General features: G+C 37.1%; 1 protein-coding gene across 1 annotated transcript in view; it reads left to right on the forward strand.

Moving 5' to 3' along the window:
* Window positions 1-18,767, forward strand: part of LOC130556820 (neurexophilin-2) — a 41,929-nt gene extending 23,162 nt beyond the window's left edge. The window contains exon 2 of the mRNA XM_057338128.1: window positions 16,314-18,767. Within this exon, the coding sequence (XP_057194111.1) occupies window positions 16,314-17,138 (825 nt within the window). The 3' untranslated portion in view covers window positions 17,139-18,767. The remainder of the gene's footprint in view (window positions 1-16,313) is intronic.
* Window positions 18,768-19,084: the final 317 nt, after the last annotated feature.

Raw genomic sequence — 19,084 nt, forward strand, 5'->3', positions numbered from 1 at the left:
TTAATAAATCAAGTTAACACAACACAATTATTTTTGAACCACTTTACTGAGATACATAAAAGCCTTTAGTTGTTTAAAGTAGCAGTATAGAAACTAGGAACATGATTTCCACTTCCCATCATGCTTTCCACGGGGTTGAATAGGGAGCGTAAAAGTTGCAATAATATGTTATTTTATGCATATTTGATCAAAATGATGAATCGGGGATATTTGTTCATGTTTAATACTCTTTAATGTTTGTATTTAGTGTGTGTTAAAAATAACAGCTTTATCAGAAAATGTCTTACCTTAAACTAATTTAATTCAATCATGGACAGCGGTTCCACATGATGTAAACATGTTATCTCTACTTAAATACTTTTAGTAGGATTAACTTAATTGATTGATTGAGTTATTTGGACATTATTTGGACATGGTTGTTTGAGTTGACTCAATTCAGTTTAGTTCACCATACATTAAGTATTTGTGTGGCGATAACATATTTCTGTTATGTGGAACTACTGTCCATAATTGAATTAAGTTAGTTAGGGTTAGGGTTAGTATCATTTTTTTGAGTGTATATGCAGTAAAGACAGAAATAACAGAAAGATCCCTAACTGCATCGTCCTCATTTATCTCCCACCGTGTTGTCTTTCTCAGCGTTGGATTGATGACATTGGATGGGTGTTGTGTAGGAATACATTCGGTAATCAGCAGAATTGGCCGAACATAGCAGATGGCGCGCGTACTACGCTCAGCCAGGGGTCCGGGCGCTTCGTCCTTGAAGAACGCTCACAAATCAGCAACTTGAGGCGGGGAGGAAAAGTTCTCGTAATAAAACTGTGAATATTCGTTAAAGTGTGCTCACTTAAGGGGGGGATGTTGATGAATGGGTTTCAGATGCGTATTGATCCGGAGTGGAATTGTGCTTCTGTTTTATGTATTTTTGTGCACCGAATCATTCTGCGGGGGGGGGGGTTGGGGCTTAGTCAGATGTTGACCCTGCTATTTTTCATTGGATGAGGACTGTGATAACACACGCACACACACAGATCAGTATGGTGGGTTCAAGGTTCACCTACCGCTGTGTTCCAATTACTTCAGTGATTTATGTATTGTGTGTGTGCGGCCGGATTTAAATGCTCACGCAAAACACACATCAAAGCGTTGCACATAACACAAACGTTTTAGCATGAACTAACTATAATACTATAGTTTATTCGTCTTTTCCTCACACAGATAACCTCTAGACTCGGCTCTCTAGAGCAGACAGGGCATTGTTAGCGTGCCAGCGTATATCGCTCAATACGTCTCTGACAGCCACTTCACTCTCTTGCTAATGAGGGCGCGAGGAACCGGCCTCCCGACTGCATCTCCCTGACAAACCTGACACCTCTCTTTCTGTGTTTTGTCATCATCCCTTCATCGTTTTCGGCTCGCGTCGCTCCTCTAACCCTCCAGATTTTCCTCCAACCGCCCGGCGCCCTCCACATATCTCCGGAATCGCTCCTCTGCGTTTCCCGTGGGCACGTTTCCCTCCCCTCCTCTTTTCATTATGTAGATGCTCTCCGCTCGGCGCGGCGGCGGCTGTCTGCGTTGGCTATATTCCTTTTTTATTCCGTATATTTTTCTGTTGATTTCTCTCGCAGCAGGAGTAGAGAGGGCATCAATCACAGCCACTTAGTGTCGCTCATCTTAAAGACGGGATACTTCTCCTTCTCACCCCACGCACCCATCTGAATTTTAAAACTCACTCAATACATAAATCTGCGGAGGGCTCGGTCGCCCGTTGGCAATCTGACTCAAATATATGTTTACACGTTTACAAATGAGGAATGCGCAAGAGCGCCGTCACTTCTTATTCCTGCCGGTCCAGGCTCGGAGCACCAGACTGGCGGTGGTGCAGCTCTTATTCAGATGAATGATTAAAGTTACAGCCCAGCTAGAACTCTCCGCCCAGCACTCTTATTTGAAGAAGAATGTAGGAGCTGTCATCTTTTGATGCATCGCTCACCGTCCCGCATGCAAACAGGATGCCACCCTCCCCACACACACACACACACACACACACGAACCGTCTGCACGGGAAGAGTAGGCCTGTAATCTGCAAGTGATGCCACGAAATTTTGTAATGTAATATCTCAATATTTCTGGCTAGCAGTGTAGATCATTTAGACACGATGTGCACGATGTCCAACACTATCTTATGGCAAGTCGTAACTAATTTATGAGGTGGTTAATTGGTATGAATTCAAAATGAATTGGTAGGACTACATATGATTCATAAAAAAGCAATAATGAAGAAACTTTTTATACAATTAAAAGCAGATCATACAAATAAGATCCATATAGTTTAACTATTTAACCAATAGTTATCCACTTCATACTTATCTGTACGATTTGGTGCGTTCTGCGCTTCTGTACGATTCACTACGAATTCGTACAAATTAGCTATCCTTACAGTAAAGAAATTTATTCAAGTGTGCGATTAGTATACTTTTAAACTTGAAAAATAATCAAACATACTTTGTCTACTTTTTATGTACTTTTTAGAAAAATACTTAAAAATTACAAAGTCTGTTTATTTGGTGTATTAAGAAGTATGTTTGGCTTATACTTGCACTCGGTCTTTTGATTGAGACATGCTTAAATGTCTAATGACGTATTTTAAGTATACTTGGTTTGTAGTTTACTCTTTTGATTGAGTAGCCTATTAAATACACTTTCACAGAATTTTACATGCACAAGTTTATTGTAGCAATAAAATCAATCATGGAAATAATGTATAAATAGTGAAGGATGTAAGTATAGTAAGTATGATATTAAGAGAAATTAAAGACAACTAAAGTGTACTTGCAGTATAAAAAGTACTAAATGTTTGCTTGGAGCACTGTATACTTCAAAGTGTACTTTTTTAAAGTATAAATGTGCTACAAGTAGTGAAATAGTACATGATCAGTATAATTGTAAGTTCCCTAGTTGCAGTACAAATGAAAAGTTTTCTACTGTTTAAGTATACTTCAAAGTGAACCCTTAAAAACTAAAAAAGCCAAATTGAGTCCCAAGTAGTGTTGAAATAGCACAATACTATAGCACATTGATATTGGTATACACACCATAAAGTACATTAAAATACACTTGAACTTAACTTAATTATACTTAATAAAATGAAGTTGAAGTGTACTTCTTTTTTGAAAGGGTCCGAATTCCCATGAGATCAGGTTGGTGTTTTGGAGTTTGGAGTTGGAGTTTGGCAAGATATCATTTACTGTTCTGAATTTCTGCCAGTGAACAAACTTTCTTCAGTCAAATTTGGACACTTGTTTTATAAATAGCTTTGCTTGTTTGTAATGGAATTGCTTTAGTTTTGTGGTGTCATCGCTTGCATTTTAGTTTGGTTATGTCCCTTCTGTACTATGTAAACTCTTTCATCCTTTACAACAGAAGCGCTCTAGTTTTTCTAGTGTACACACTTATTGGTGATTTATATTGTTTGCATACAATGTCTCACAACTCTCTCTCTCCCTCTCTCTCCCTCTCACTCTCTCCCTCTCTCTCTCTCCCTCTCTCTCTCTCCCTCTCACTCTCTCCCTCTCTCTCCCTCTCACTCTCTCCCTCTCTCTCTCTCTCTCTCACTCTCTCTCTCCCTCTCTCTCTCTCTCTCTCTCTCTCTCTCCCTCTCTCTCTCTCTCTCTCTCTCTCTCTCTCTCTCTCTCTCCCTCTCTCTCTCTCTCTCTCTCTCTCTCTCTCACTCTCTCCCTCTCTCTCTCTCTCTCTCTCTCACTCTCTCCCTCTCTCTATGTATGATGGATCGCTGTGGGTTTTGTGGAGAGCGATGATCCTGTGGGATGGCGCGTGTGTGGGTGATCTATGGCCCGTGAAGTTACTCAGTGCTGGTGGTCGGGAACACTGGAGTAGATTCTCTGGGGCTCTGTGAGGAAGAGAACGAGCATTATCTGTCCTTCAGGGCCACGGGCGAATCGAGCCTCAAACAGAGCGCTCCTCAAAAGCTTCGGCGCTGGACTATGACCATAAACAACTTCACCAGCATTCTGTTCTTTCTAGCATCAAATCAAGTTTCTCATTTTCAGTTCACACGTGCACCGGCAGACTCAGGGAGAGTCTTGTTGTTCACACGATAAACTTAAGAAGATCTAAGTGTACTGTACTCAACTGTGCTATTTTGAGACATTTATGAATAGAAATACGATATACGAGTACAGTACACTTAACCTGGAAAATAGGTAATAGCAACGCCTTGCCGGTCATCCTATGTGGTGAAATGTAAAAATCTAATTTAAGGACTTTTATAGCACCATAAACTGTTGTTTTCGCATGCCTGCTGTGCTCAAACCTTTCTACAAACTCTTATTTCACGAATGTTTAGAATAAAGATACAAAAATTCCTACATCATGCTGTGATATGATGACATAAGTGCACGTCCCATACGTAATCAAGTCAAATGGAGCTTTATAGTAAAATTGCGTTTGTAATGACACAGAACAATGTAAGATGAAAGCACCGCTGGTGCGTCTCGGCTCTAAGCGGTAAACAAAGCTTTTGTTTCGTAACCGTTTGTTTGTTTTTTAGACGGTTTTGCCAGCGCTGTATTAAGCCCGGAATCGTACCCATCATATATATTAGAATAAATAGCTGACGAGAGAGGTAAGAGATGAGATGTAATGCAGTCTTTAGTCTCAGCGTCATGATGCCTTTATCCTTCACATAACAAAGCGATGGAGAGCTGACTGTGGTTCATGTTTCAGCAGATGTTATTATAGACACTCTGAGAGGTTAACCGGAAATGTATATGATTATATTATCTCACCGCCTCACACTTTCGATATGTGCACCTGTTTATTAGCTCAACTTTAGATGGCAATCTAATTCTGAAGTTATAAACCAACTCGCAAGTCCACGTCGAGCTGTTTAAGGATCAGTTTTTAAATTGTTTGAGCGATGTGTCTCTCACGTTAGTTATGGAAAGAGAAGTACTTTTATGTATTGACCGTCAAGTACTTTGTATATTATTCAAAACGATTTTGTATGTGTGTTGTGTAGTTGTGCTTGGAGTGTAATCTTAACATCTAGGATGAGTTTAAGGAGGTTAGATTAAAAAAGTACATAACACACGAGTAAAACCTAAGACTCTATAATGCAGCAAAAACATTAATATCTGGTAAAATTATACTCACTGTTTTCCATATTTACTTTTTTGTTTTTCCAATGCGTTTTTTTTGTATATTACATTAGAATAAAACCCATAATCCCTGATAGGCTGAAGTTATTTATTAATTTTTTTGCCTGTATGGTTATTAAAAGTAAATATCGTTTAAATATCCACTCTTTATTGTATACTGTATACATATACGTGTGTGTTTGATGATTATCGGCTTTGTGTCAATACACATCAAAATTTCTGTCTTCTCTCAAAAGTTTTGCCCTAATTAGGAACCACATCGATATTTTTCCATGTGTGTTTTCCTTACAAAATCTCTGGCGTTCAGGATGTCAATAATAGAGGAGCCATAAAGGCTATTTAGTTTGGTTTCTACTACAGCAGGTCTTTAATTGTGGTTTCCCATAAGAGCATTGCATACATAAATAGACACATAAGATGAGACATACAGTAAAATCAATGCGTATACAACGTGTGCCTCAAATCATTTAGTCTTGAAATATTTGGACGAGAAATGTTTGAGTTCATGTTGAGATCTTTTCAAACTGGTTGCTCTGAGGTTTGTTTGTTTTATAGGAGATTTCATGGAGTTCTTAACTGAAGTCTCTGAAGTTGCTTTAGAGAAATAAAAACAGAAACAAATGTGTGTGAAATTGAAACACATGAATGAACAGTATGGAGGTGTAAAATGTATGCGTATTGTTGAGGTAAAATCAACATTTGGGCAAATTTGTTGAGAAATGTTTGAGTTGATATTGAGATCTTCAATTATATTGACTTTTGATTGCAGACTTGACAAATCTGAGCTCAGTTTGTGACATTGTTGACATCTCTTCTTAAACTTTAATGACAGATACATTTGTAAGATTTTTGACTCTTTTGAGAAATATCTGATTTCCATTTGCTCTCCATTTAATCTCATTGATGCCTAGGAGAAATAACAGAGATATTAAAGAGATCTTCTCGTGTGAAGTTTATGATTTTTCTCATTTTGTGATTTACATTTTCTCTTTATTTATCCTTTTGATGTCTGATTTTATATTGATCAAGTAAACTTGTGAAGTTCTCCTCTGTTTTAGGAACTCCTGAAACATGATGGTAAAATTCACAGTATTTTTATGAATTCTCTGACAGCTCTCCGTACAGAATGCCTTTAGACTCTATACGTCATGAGTAATAAATAATCGCTTTAGCAATGACTGTGCCGGGATAAAAATGAATTGCTTTCATCCAGTTACCCATCATGCCATGAGACCCTGGGCGTCCCTGACAACAGCCAGCATGAGTGATGTCACTCTCCGAGAGTCATTTTTTAAGCTCGTCTTTAGGCTGTTGTAATTACGCTCCTCTGGCTCAATTTCTCCCAGTTTGCATGCAGAGGAGTTCCGCTGTACAGCATCTGTATTCTTGATAAAAATCTGATTCTGGTGACTGATCACTGGAGCCGTGGAGTATTTTTATGATTCATATTTGAAACCACAATGAAACTTCCTATCAGCTCTAAAGTAAACGTACACTTTATAATGTTTGTAGATACATTTAAGAGAGAAAGTAAATTAAAGCTGCAATCTATAATATTTATTTATTTCAAATAAACAAAAACAGTTACATAAATCATTGTTCAAAACAGTCACTTTACTTTAACGTCGAAGAATGCAAAATTAAGTAAATAAATAAATGGAAATTAAGTATTGGCCTTATAGTAGAATTATATATTTATAAAAATATATTATAATAATTATATATAATTATATACTGTAAATATAATATTATATTGTATATTTTTATATATATAATTATATATAAATATTATATAAAAATCATTGTTCAAAACAGTCTCTTTACTTTAACGTCGAACAATGCAAAATTATGTAAAGAAATGAAAATCAAATATTGGCTTCAGTTAAATTATATATTTTATCTAAAATATCATAATATTATATATAATTATATTTATAATAATCATATTTTATATTACATTTTTATATATTTATATACAGTATATATAAAAAATGTATTATAAAAAATCATTGTCTATTTACTTTAACGTCGAAGAATGCAAAATTAAGTAAATAACAAAATGGAAATGAAGTATTGGCTTCAGTTGAATTTTGTTACGTGAGGAGAGAGCACAAGGTGATACGCGATACATTGTAGCATTCATTACACATAAATATTTGACTGCAGAACATCACGATTGACCAATCACAATCGAGAGCCGTGTAATGAATAATTGGTAAATTCTTCCCTTTATGATTCCATGCGGTTTTATCACCTGCTTGCCGTGGACCTTGACCGGAGGGGTGAAAGTCAAAGCATGTAGAGACGTCTGCCTCCCTCTGGCTGCCAGCATCACGGAGGTGTGTGCAGGTGTAGGTCAGACAGACAGTGAACTCTAGAGCGCCGCTGATCTCAGACGATCTTTTCTAGACTGCTGTCACACACACAAACACAAACACATGCACACACACACACAATTGCTTATAATGAGAGAATGGAGCTGAAGCTCTCATAGATTGACTTCTGTATCAAGTGTTAAAATGAGCATGTGTGAACATGAAGTTGAGTGCACTGTTATTGCTCTATCTGCGTTTTATTTTTACATGCTAGTTGTGTGCTGTTCTCTTTGATGTGCCTTTGAATCTTTCAAAACAAATGCCAGTGAGGAAAGGAAAATAAAAACGTATTTATCTTTCTAAGATTTACACTGAAAAAAATCTATTATTTTTGCCTTGTTTTCCAGTAGAATTTTACAATATATTTTTTCTACTATGGTGGTGAATGATGTCCCAGAACTGAAAATTGCTAACATTCTTTCAATTATCTTTCTTTGTAGAACAAAGTAATTCATGCAGGTTTAGAACAACTTCAGTAAATAATGACAGTATTTTCATTTTTGGGTGAACTGTTCCTTTAATGTTTAAACTATGGCTTAAAACGAAGGAAAAATATTTGTCAGTGGAGTTAGACAAATTAATTTAATTTTATTTAATTTTAAATATTTAAAAATATATATATATAATAATAATTGTAATATTTTTTCTTGTTTTAAGCCACATTTTTATTTTACTTGATTTTATTTAACGTTATTTTTTTCGTTTTTTTTATTCTGTTTTTTAAGAAAACAAGATTCAACACCTTACGTCATTTTGCTTCTTATATAATATACAGTATTTGTATTGGAAAACGGTCAAGAGCAAGCAAATCATTTATATCATTATATGTAAGTATATTTGCATATTTTTCTAAATAGAAAGGATATCATTCTCCTCTGTCCATTGCAAACGCTCATTTCTTCCATTTACATTGCTTTGCTTTATTGGCTTGTTGTAAATTTGTCACATAATGGATGTAAAATGTGGTGTAAATGCTGTGTCATTTAAACTAGTGTGAATATGATTATAGTATGGAAAGGTCTTTAAGAGAGATTTATTGTTGATCTTCTGAGCTTCAATGACTTTATTCAGCATGTGAAGCAGGTGCAGTGAAATCTTAGCACGCTGACTTTTGACTGTTAGAATGATTAAAGCGTTTGGGGCTGTTAATCTCTTTATCCTCGTGTTATGACAAGAGCTACAACAAGCAGCTCATTTTAATGAGAATCTTCTTTTCAGAGGCAGCATGCAACACGCACACACACACACACACACACACACACACACACACGCACACACACACTCAACTTTACTCTCGTATGACCTTAGAAGAATCTGGACTTTGGGATTCTGTGTTTATGGTGTTTGTAGAGTTTGACAGCCCCGGGACCTACATTTGTGTGTCAATCTCCATTTTAGATGACGTAATCCTTTAACACACTGTTTCTTTCACAAATGTGATGATCTTGTGTCACCCGTTTCCAACTTTCATTATGTTAGTCGTTCCTCCTCAATTTCACAGTAACTTTTACTTCTTTCACTGTTTCTGCTTTTATCAGTCGCAGTTCAATTTCTCTCATTTCTGATACATTATAACTCACTCCATTATAATCCAAACTCTCTCTCTCTCTCTCTCTTTCTCTCCTCACTGGTTATCTCTTTTCCTCTCGGCTGTCTTTCTCGTCTCGTAATTAAATGTCGTTTTCAGATCCTCATTTTAAAGGAAAGGAAGGCAAAAGTTTCTTATTAGATTATTGTGGAAATATAGAGTTCTCAAACTATCTCTCTGTGTCTCGATATAACTGCGAGGAAACGTCAGATACTGTAAAAATGCCCCACAGGAAAAGAGAAAGTATTTCAATGAAAGATGTTTTCCCTCCCGTCCCTTTCCTTCTGTATGTTCCTGCTGGATTTATGTGAGGTGCAGCATGTCAACAGTAAGAGAGCTCTGAATGTTGCGCTGTGTGCTATAGAGTTTTATTATCTATCGTGGCCATGAGCAGATGGAGGACTTTGGCGGAATAATGTAGAAAAGCAGTGAATAAGACACCAGAACTCCTTAAATACTGTTTTTAAAAAAAGCATCTCAGGGTGAGACCTCAAGAAGCTGCTTGATAAAATCACAGAAATACATTTCTGGAAATTTAAGACAAAGACTTACTACACTAAAGATGATCAAATATGACATGGTTTTGATTTATTTATTGACATATTTATTTGTACAACATAAAGCCCACAGGTACATTTGTGTAATTCCATAGTTTTGATAAGTTTGTTATTATTCTAAAGAAAATAGCACAAAGTAATGTTTCAATAAAATCTGGATTGCAAATTAAGAATGTAAATGGGTCAGCTGTGATTTCATGTTGATTTTAATGGTGATATAGCACTGGATTCTGTGAACAGCATAAAAGAGGCGGGGTTTGAGTAAACTATCCAATCAGAAGTTAGCGTAATATCTGAAACTGCTAGTAAGGATATTAAATATAATCTTCTTTGATTTTTGCATACGTTACCACAATCTCTCTCTCTTTCTCTCTATCTGTTTCCATTCATCTGCAGTGTGTGTGTGTGTGTGTGTGTGTGTGTGTGTGGCCTTGGTGACGGTGGATCAATGTATCAGAGACTGAGATAGAAATGAATTGACTGTGTGAAATAAAACTCCAATTAGAGGAGGGAAAGGCGAGAGGAAGCACACAGCATTCATTCATTTTCCCATCAGTCCTTGGGGAAGTGTGACATGTTGGCGTAGGTGCACCATTGGACACTAACAAGTGGAATGAGTTACAGCAGAAGTGTGTGTGCGCGTGCGCGTGTGTGTGCGCGTGTGTGTGTGTGTGTGTGTGTGTGTGTGTGTGTGTGTGTGTGTACGGCGGTGGGTAGAGTCAGTGAATCAGTTCAATATTCACTCATTGATTCCGTGTACAGATCACATAACAATATCTTAATTGTTGCAAAATTAAATTGATTTTATAATGCTGCCATACGTGTGTGTGAGCTGTTTCTCTGTTATGATTTTTAAGTTGTTGCTTTGCATTTTTCTTGTTGCAATATGAACGTCACATTAAAATGGTCTTGGAAGTTTTACATTATTTAATGATTACATTTTTTGCATAGATTTTATTGTCTAAACAGTCCGTAATATTCCGTAATATTTACGAAACCATTGTTGTCTGGTTTAACATAATGTTAATCTTCACAAATAGTTTTGGAAATTCCATCTAAAAAATGCAAAGTGTACAAATATGATTTATTTGTTTATTTGTATGATTTAAATGCAAAGTGTACAAATATGATTTATTTTTATATATTCGGATATCAATAGAGAAACAAAAGAGTTGGGTGCTCTCTTTTAAAAATGCCATTTCAGACAGAAGCGCGAATGACTTGTTATAGAAATAACACGCGTGCATGTAAATCCACTGCAGGATGTGAGTTATTTAAAGTGGAAACATTTCCTTCTTTGAGGAAACATCTACATTTGGCGTAAAGACTCAAGAGTCGATTTGTTATTCCAATAGGCCTACCTCATTCCAGAACTTCCGGCTCTATTCCGACTTCCACCCCCTCATAAAGACTTTCTTAAAATGCTTTTTGCTCGTACTGTCTCAAATGAAGTTAGCGATTATTAATGGCCCTCTAACTGAGAAGCAGCCTCTCCTTCTCCAAGCTCCGCACCAATAAAGCCATTTCCCTCCACTGCTCGGGATTTCAAGCCACTGTAATCAGATTTTCTTTATATTAAATTCCCCGAGACATACATATGTATACACACTTCGTCTGGCTGGATCACTCCATCTTCTCTTCGACTCAACGGGTTATTATTTTACCTCTCTGGGAGATGGTGCATAAAACTGGAGGAGAGACCTCCGGTGTTATATATCAGCTTTATTTTGGTGCCAGATGTGGTAAAAGCCGGTAACGTTCCTTTCAATGTCGCCGTCTACAGACGTGTAAATGTGTCACTCAAATTGAAATGCTGTCGACGACCTCCTTCTAAGGCAGTTATGAACTCGTGAGCTTTTATAGCAATGTATTTCTGTCCTTGAGAGTTGGAAATTCACATGAGCAATTCGTGTTCGTGTCAAGGATGAAATCTGTGCTTTTTGAATGTAATCCGTAATTGGGACTCTCATAAAAGCATGTCCAGGTCACTTTTCACCTCGAAATTAAAAAGAATTTTGCATACAAGTGAAGCCTATTTGAGTGTGTTAATAGACTAAGAGAATTTGAGAAGGAATATATACAGCCGCAGAAAAAATTAGGAGACCATTTCTAAATTATTTTCAGTTTTTCTGAATTTCTATGAAATTATTATTTTTGATTCATTCTGTGAACTACTAACCGTATTTCTCCCAAATTTTAAATAAAAATATTGTTTCTATTTGCATAAAATGAAAACTGGAGAAACAGGTGAAAATAACAGAAACGATGCTTTCTATTTTTTCAGACCTCAAATACTGCAAAAAAAGTTCTTATTCACTTTAAAGTAATACAACAGTAATAGTTGCACAGATGAAAAGTCCAAAAAATATTTTTATGTGATAACCTGGATTTTAATCACAGTTTTCACGTGTCTCGTCATGCTGTCAGTCTTTCACATGTTGGATGACTTTATGTCACTCCTGAGGTTTGATTTTGTTGAAGTTCAACAGACACTGGACTGGAATGACCACAATACATCTCGAAATGCTGATTAAATGACAAAAGCTTAATTTGTGTATACTGTATGTATATTGTACATACTATACGGTATATACAGTATATATACTGTATATTGCCTACTCTTTAAGTGAACCTCAGAAAAAGTGTCTTTGGTACTTTTTCGTCTGTTTTAGCACTGACTCGACATTCACAATGCTTCGCTAGCCGGTGATAATGCTGACAGTGTCTGTCCTTCTGCTGAAAGTTCTGCTCATTTCTTTGTGCTGGTCCAGAGCTGAAGTTCTCGGCAGCTGTCGAATCGGACGTTTCATCGCGAGCTGACAACACTTTCCTGCAGAAAGCTCTTCAGGAGGAGCAGATGTGTCGTGGAAGATCGTCAACATTAAAAACAGAGCTGTTAAGCTCATTATGATATTCAATGTCAAATATCCCATGAATGTTGGCTGGAATTCTATGAGATTTTATCATACCAGACAAAAAAGTATAACAGACAGCTCAAACGTATTCAAACAATATAGTTTCTCTATTGTTACAGATGACGTGTGGAATGCCAGAAGGATTACACTCTTTTATAAGCATCATTATTTGAGATTGTATTCATATGAGCTACAGTAATAATACATCGGCCTACACTCGACATCGAGCGCTTGTTTAAAACTCAGTATTTAATCTTGTGCGACACATGCTTGCCATTTCACTGACAGTGGTGATATCGATGCTCTGTGTTGTGTCATCATAATTGATCCGCCGCACATACAGCATTAGTTGGCATTTGGGCTGGATCGATTTTCCTGTTTTCGTGCGGGCGTAACTATCTCGCCCGGTGCAGAGTGTGACCCGTTTGGGGACAGAAAGGGTGGCGGTAGTTTGAGTGTCATGGAGATGAGCTGCTTGGTATAACAGATGGTCGAGGAGACGGTCATTTAATGTGAGGCTGATACAGCAGGAGCGTTTACATTTATGCATTTGGTATACAAAGTGTGTTTAAGGTAGAGTTGATCAGTTTGTGTGTTCCCTGGAATCGAATCAGAGAACCTTTTCATGATCAAATTTAGCTGGAACACGAGTTTGCTGTGCTGTTGGTGGTACGTGAGTCTCATAACTGATGAAACACGAGACACGCGTGTGCTGTACCCTTTATACCGTGCATTTAAGGTAGAAACTACTTTCAGATGAATTCATTGATTATGCTCATTATAATAAAAAACAAAGCACTTTATAAAATAATTCAATTGAAAATTCAACTACGACGCGGTTTAGTTTTGATGCATTGTCAAATTGATAATGAAAATGGACATTTGCTGATTTAAATGTATGCGTTAAATAATGTGAACTGATGCCAGACAATATCCAATGAGATTAAATATCTTTTGTACAGTATTTAATGAATTGTTTACTGTTTAATTTAATTGATGATGATGGTGACAATCAACATTTTTATTTAATAATTATTCTATTTATTTATTTTTTGCATTTTTAAACATACTTTATTTCTGGACTTTAGACCACGCTTTTATTAAGAGATGTGTTTATCTGACATTTTTTTAAACGCATCTCCAGAACATATTTACTGTAACTTGTATCTTAAATGTAAATCATAAATGTAAAAATACATTTTTTACTCTAAGGGGCTGTTTCCTGAACAAGGATGATCTTAAACCGGGACTAGGTTTTAGTTGGGATTAAGATATTTAAATTGTTTTAAAAAACATTTTTTACAAAAAAACATTACTGTGTCAACCTTAAGACAAGTAATTGTGTAAATAATTTATAATGTGATATATGATAAAATACTTATACCATAATATAAGATTGATTATACCACCGTTCCTAATGTGTATCAGATATATAGCATTTTAAATTGTTGTCAATGGAAGACCTCTGGCATATTCATCTGAAAATCTTTACTTTTAATTTGCCTCCGACAACATATCTTATACGCAGCATGACACATTGACACACAGTCTTGCTCTGAGGTTATTGGTGCTCAGAATCCTCTTGATTTTTCCATCAGTCAGGTGTTTCGTGTCATGTTCTTCCGACTGTTATCAGAACTCAATAAAGCGCGACGTAAGTTGCAAATGAACGCGTGGAGTTCCTCCTCATGAGCAGCGAGAAGCGACTATTAAAAATCCACATTCGCCCGATACCCATCCATCACCGCTCCTGTTTTAGATCTATACTGTCAGTGATCAATATTTCCTCACTTATTCCACTCGAATCGATTGGTTTGATCGGTTCAGTCGCACAGGCACGCAGGAGTGAATTAATTCACTGATTAAATACACGAGCAGATGCATTGATGAATGATACTGAACCTTGCGACACGCGTCTGGCTTCAGCACGGGCGATTGATGGGCGCGTGTATGGACGTTCGTGTCTCCAGAGGTGATGTGGATGGGAATAAGATGAGGCTTGTGTCCCGTGATGAAGAGGACAGTGAACTCTGAGTGTGAGCTGTTTATTCAGAGGTCTTCTGGTGGGTTGTGGCTACATCCATTAGAGGTCGCAGGGAGATCTGCGTTTAATCTTTTGGCCCGTAATAAAGGCTTTTTGTCTTCAAACTTCAAGTCTGAAGCGAGTACAGTAATTATGGTTCGAGTACTTCACCACAAATGAAAATGCATGTTAAATTGTTGCAAGCCCGTATGATTATGACTTAAATGAGAACTCCGTGAAATCTCCTATGAGCAGAATTAGATCATGTTCTATAAGAACTGGAAACACTTGTCCACAATATTTATTTACACACTTGCAAGATTGAAAATAGTAGACATCGGAACGAACGAGCATACTGTATTGTGCGTGAGCGCATTCTCTTTGAATCGTAAATAGATCAGTGACAACAACATTAATTGAACAGTGAAAACAGAGATATTCTGCAGGAGGTCTGATGAAAGATCCGTGCAGCCTGAAGCCTCCAGACAAACAGACAGCGTATAAATTATGAAGGCAGCGGAGGATCTCAACCCGCAGACGCCGGCAGACTTTACACTCCTGGGTTTTGTCACGTGACATTTTTTGTAGAATTTCCAAAGCTTTGCTTTCTAGATGTTATCATCCCGCTGCAGAAACGGCCTGTCTCAGCGTTTGTAGTTTCTAATGTGTGTTGTGAAGTCGGTATCGATTGTGCTGCATATTCAGTGTGACTGAGGGAATGTAGCAGTAAATGTAGTTTTTATTGAGTTTTGTCAGGTGGAGAGATTGATTATCATTATCTGGCTGTAATAGTGCATGTGAAAAAATTCAATTGGCGTGTTAAAGCAATAATAACAACAGTGTCCATCCAGCGTGTACAGTACAGGTTCCCTCAGGCAATCATTTAGTGCTGCACTTTGCTGATTTATTTGAATATTTATTTCAAAACACATTTTTGTTTTTACCATTTAGAGGTTTTACACCAGCGCTGTAAATGAAAACAGTAATAAGAGAGGCAGAGAAGCAAGATGAAAGAGTACAAAGTCACACTTTATGTCTTCATAAATAACACGTGCTGACACGCGGTCTGATCAGGAACCAGATGAGATCTCTGTAATGTCTCGATTGTGTCTTCTAGACATCGATGAGATTAAATGGAAAGCAAATGAAAACTTCTGCATCTCAGATATTTTTCTGGAGAAAAGGAGCCGGAAGTCTCACAAATGTCTCCATTGGAGATTCAGAAGCTCAGATTGAAGTCTGCAATCAAAAGTCAATATTATTGAAGATCTCAATATGAATTCAAACATTTCTCATCAAATTTACACAAATCCAGATGATTTTACCTCGACAATCTGCATTCATTTTACACCTCCATATTCTTCATGTCTTTTAATAATTGTCTAATTTTGTTGCTATTTTTATTTGACATTTTAAGAGAAATATCTTCGACTAATTTGACACTAAAAATGAAACACAACATCTGAGAAATAACATTTTTATCGAAACGCATCATTCCAAGCATACACAAAGAAATGAATTGCACATTTTAATATCTAACAAAGACAAATGATTCATAATTATCATGTTTCTTATTTCAAATTCAAATGTTTGTTTTCACCGTGAAAAATTCAAATGTCTTTCTCCTCTCGAGTGTGAAAATGATTCTGACTTCTCCACATGTGTGTGTTTCCAGGTGCACGGCTTGGAGAAACAGGTGGGAAAATCTCTAGATTACCTGGAGCAGGGCCCGTCCGGCACGGTCTTCAAAACTCTTCCGCACGGTGGAGCGCCCGAGGGAGGAGGAGCGGGTCCGACAGGAGGACTCAAACCTCCGTACCAGACCTCCAGGATATTCTCCACGGTGGACCACACACCCATGAAACCAAAACCACCCACGTTCAGCTTCCAGAACCCGTACGAGTGGGTCAGAAACCAATCGCAGCTGCTGGATCATACCGGTTACCGGCCCAAACGCAAACCTTCCCTAAAAACCTCCATGAAGACTAAAAAGATCTTCGGCTGGGGGGATTTCTACTTCAACGTCAAGACCCTGAAGTTCAGCCTGCTCGTCACGGGGAAGATCGTGGACCACGTCAACGGAACGTTCACCGTCTATTTCCGACACAACTCCTCCAGTCTGGGGAACGTCTCGGTGAGCATCGTTCCGCCATCGAAGGTGGTCGAGTTTGAAGTTCTTCAGCAACAGAATCCGCTTCACCATCCGGAAATCCAGTTTCACCAGCCGCACCAGTCCACCATCGACCCCAAAGACATCAAAACCTTCAACTGTCGCGTCGAGTACGAAAAGACGGACCGCTCCAAGAAGCCGAAGCCCTGCCTGTACGACCCGTCCCAGACCTGCTTCACCGAAAACACCCAATCGCATTCCTCCTGGCTCTGCGCGAAACCCTTCAAAGTCATCTGCATCTTCATCTCCTTCTTCAGCATCGATTATAAGCTGGTTCAGAAGGTCTGTCCGGACTACAACTTTCAGAGTGAACATCCGTATTTTGGATGAGAGGATGACCTCTGTTGTGATGTGTTTTCTGCAATTGTTCCTCTTGAAACTCCAGGAACGTACGAACACCGTCATTGGGGATCTGACGTTTGATTTTTCTTTGTATATAAAAGAACAGCCCTAATATGTTCCAGCCCTTAAAGGACTTCAGCCAAACTTAAAAATTCTGTCCCAGCATCATGCCATTTCAAATCTAAATACATACAGTTGTAAAAAGCATCACGAAGTCGATCTTTGTAAGGCACACAGTACAGATTCTGCAGAATATAACAGTTTACAGGTTTAAAATAACATGATGCAAGCACGACTTTGCATTTTTGGGGAAAATATACTTTTACTATCCATTTCTTGCTTTGGTCAGTTTTTGTGTTGTTTGACTGTTAGACGAACAGGTGTCGTTTTTTTCTACTGTTCACCCTCATGAACCCTTTCAGAATGAGAATGACAGCGTCTGAAATACAGGAACTGTTTCTAACAGCATCGATGATATAACGGAGAGATGCACTGAAAATCCCGCCAGACCAGCTCAGTTGGTATTGAATCCAGATTTACTTTTCTATCACTTTATTCTCTTATATTTGTTTTTAAGCCAAAATACGTATAACAAACCTAATCGGGGCTTATATTAGCTTTTGCAAACTGTTGTGAAGAATATGAAGGCCACTAGTTGACAAGCAATTGTTTTGAAGACATATCGACATGCAGGAACTACACATCCAGATGTTTGAACTGTATGTGCGGCTGTTGCTGATGTTTGAGTCATTTTGAGGCGACCAAACCCTCAGAGCAGACAAGTAGCAAAATCTTTTAGTTTTTATCTTAAACCTTCAGTTTTCTTTAGAAAAAGCCTTCAGTTTACTTGATTCTAAGGAATCTTCAAAAACTGATTTAAAATGAAAAATCCCTGAAATACTATTTAGGAACTACACACGTGTGAGGTTGACCTCTATGTTGGCATATCTATATTTCTTATTAAGATAATAACAAATAGATCAAAATGAATGTTTTAAACAGAATGTTATTCACTGATATGAATAACCTTTATCTATAATGAAATTAAAGCTTATCTATTTACTCTAAAATTTAATTAAAGGGACACAAAGAGAATATACGGACTGTGTTTCTGACACGGAGATAATGATTTACCTATATCCCATTTATATATCTTTAATTGACCTATCTTGTTTTAAGTCTTTATTTATGGAGCAGCGTCTGTGAATGAGACAGAAGTATATTGTGTGAGGAGGAAATCCCGTTCTGTGCATAAAGTATTGCTTGATAATGTGTATAGTAAACATCGGGGCTAAATAATGTGTGTAAATAATGTATCACAAATAAATAATGAAATCTAACCTGGTTGACCTACTGTTATTTACAAAGATGGCACCTTATAAGGCACCTTATATTCTGTACCGGTGCAGGTAAGTTTCTATTAAGTCATAAGGTTTCTGTTTGACATGTCAGTCTGTTAACCCATTAAATTCAGATTGTTCCCAGCTAAGTGAGCTTGTGTTTTGTTGCTGCTTATGTAAGTGGTGAGAAATCTCGGGGACAAAAATATCAATAAGAACCAATAAAATTCAATATATACATATGGATTTTTACATGCATTTCTCCACAAATAAATGCATATTTTTTGTTTGCTTCACATTAAAATCTACTATGATGGTATTTAGTCTGTTTTCATCCTTACACATAATACTTTAATGTGATTATAATACATGTCATAGCAATAACAGTGTATGGAAACATTCATTTTACTGTAAAATTGTGTCTTTAGTTTCAGTTTATGGGTCACATTGTGTGGCACAAGGAGTTTGAATCCCAAGGCACTAACATGGGCTACTAATATAGCTTTAATTTGAATGCATCAATGTAAATAAAATGAAAATGTCCTGTGTAATTATTCAACTATTCAAATTTATTTAGATAATATTTCCAATTTT

Source organism: Triplophysa rosa, linkage group LG7 (assembly GCF_024868665.1).
Source record: "Triplophysa rosa linkage group LG7, Trosa_1v2, whole genome shotgun sequence".
Lineage (NCBI taxonomy): Eukaryota > Metazoa > Chordata > Actinopteri > Cypriniformes > Nemacheilidae > Triplophysa > Triplophysa rosa.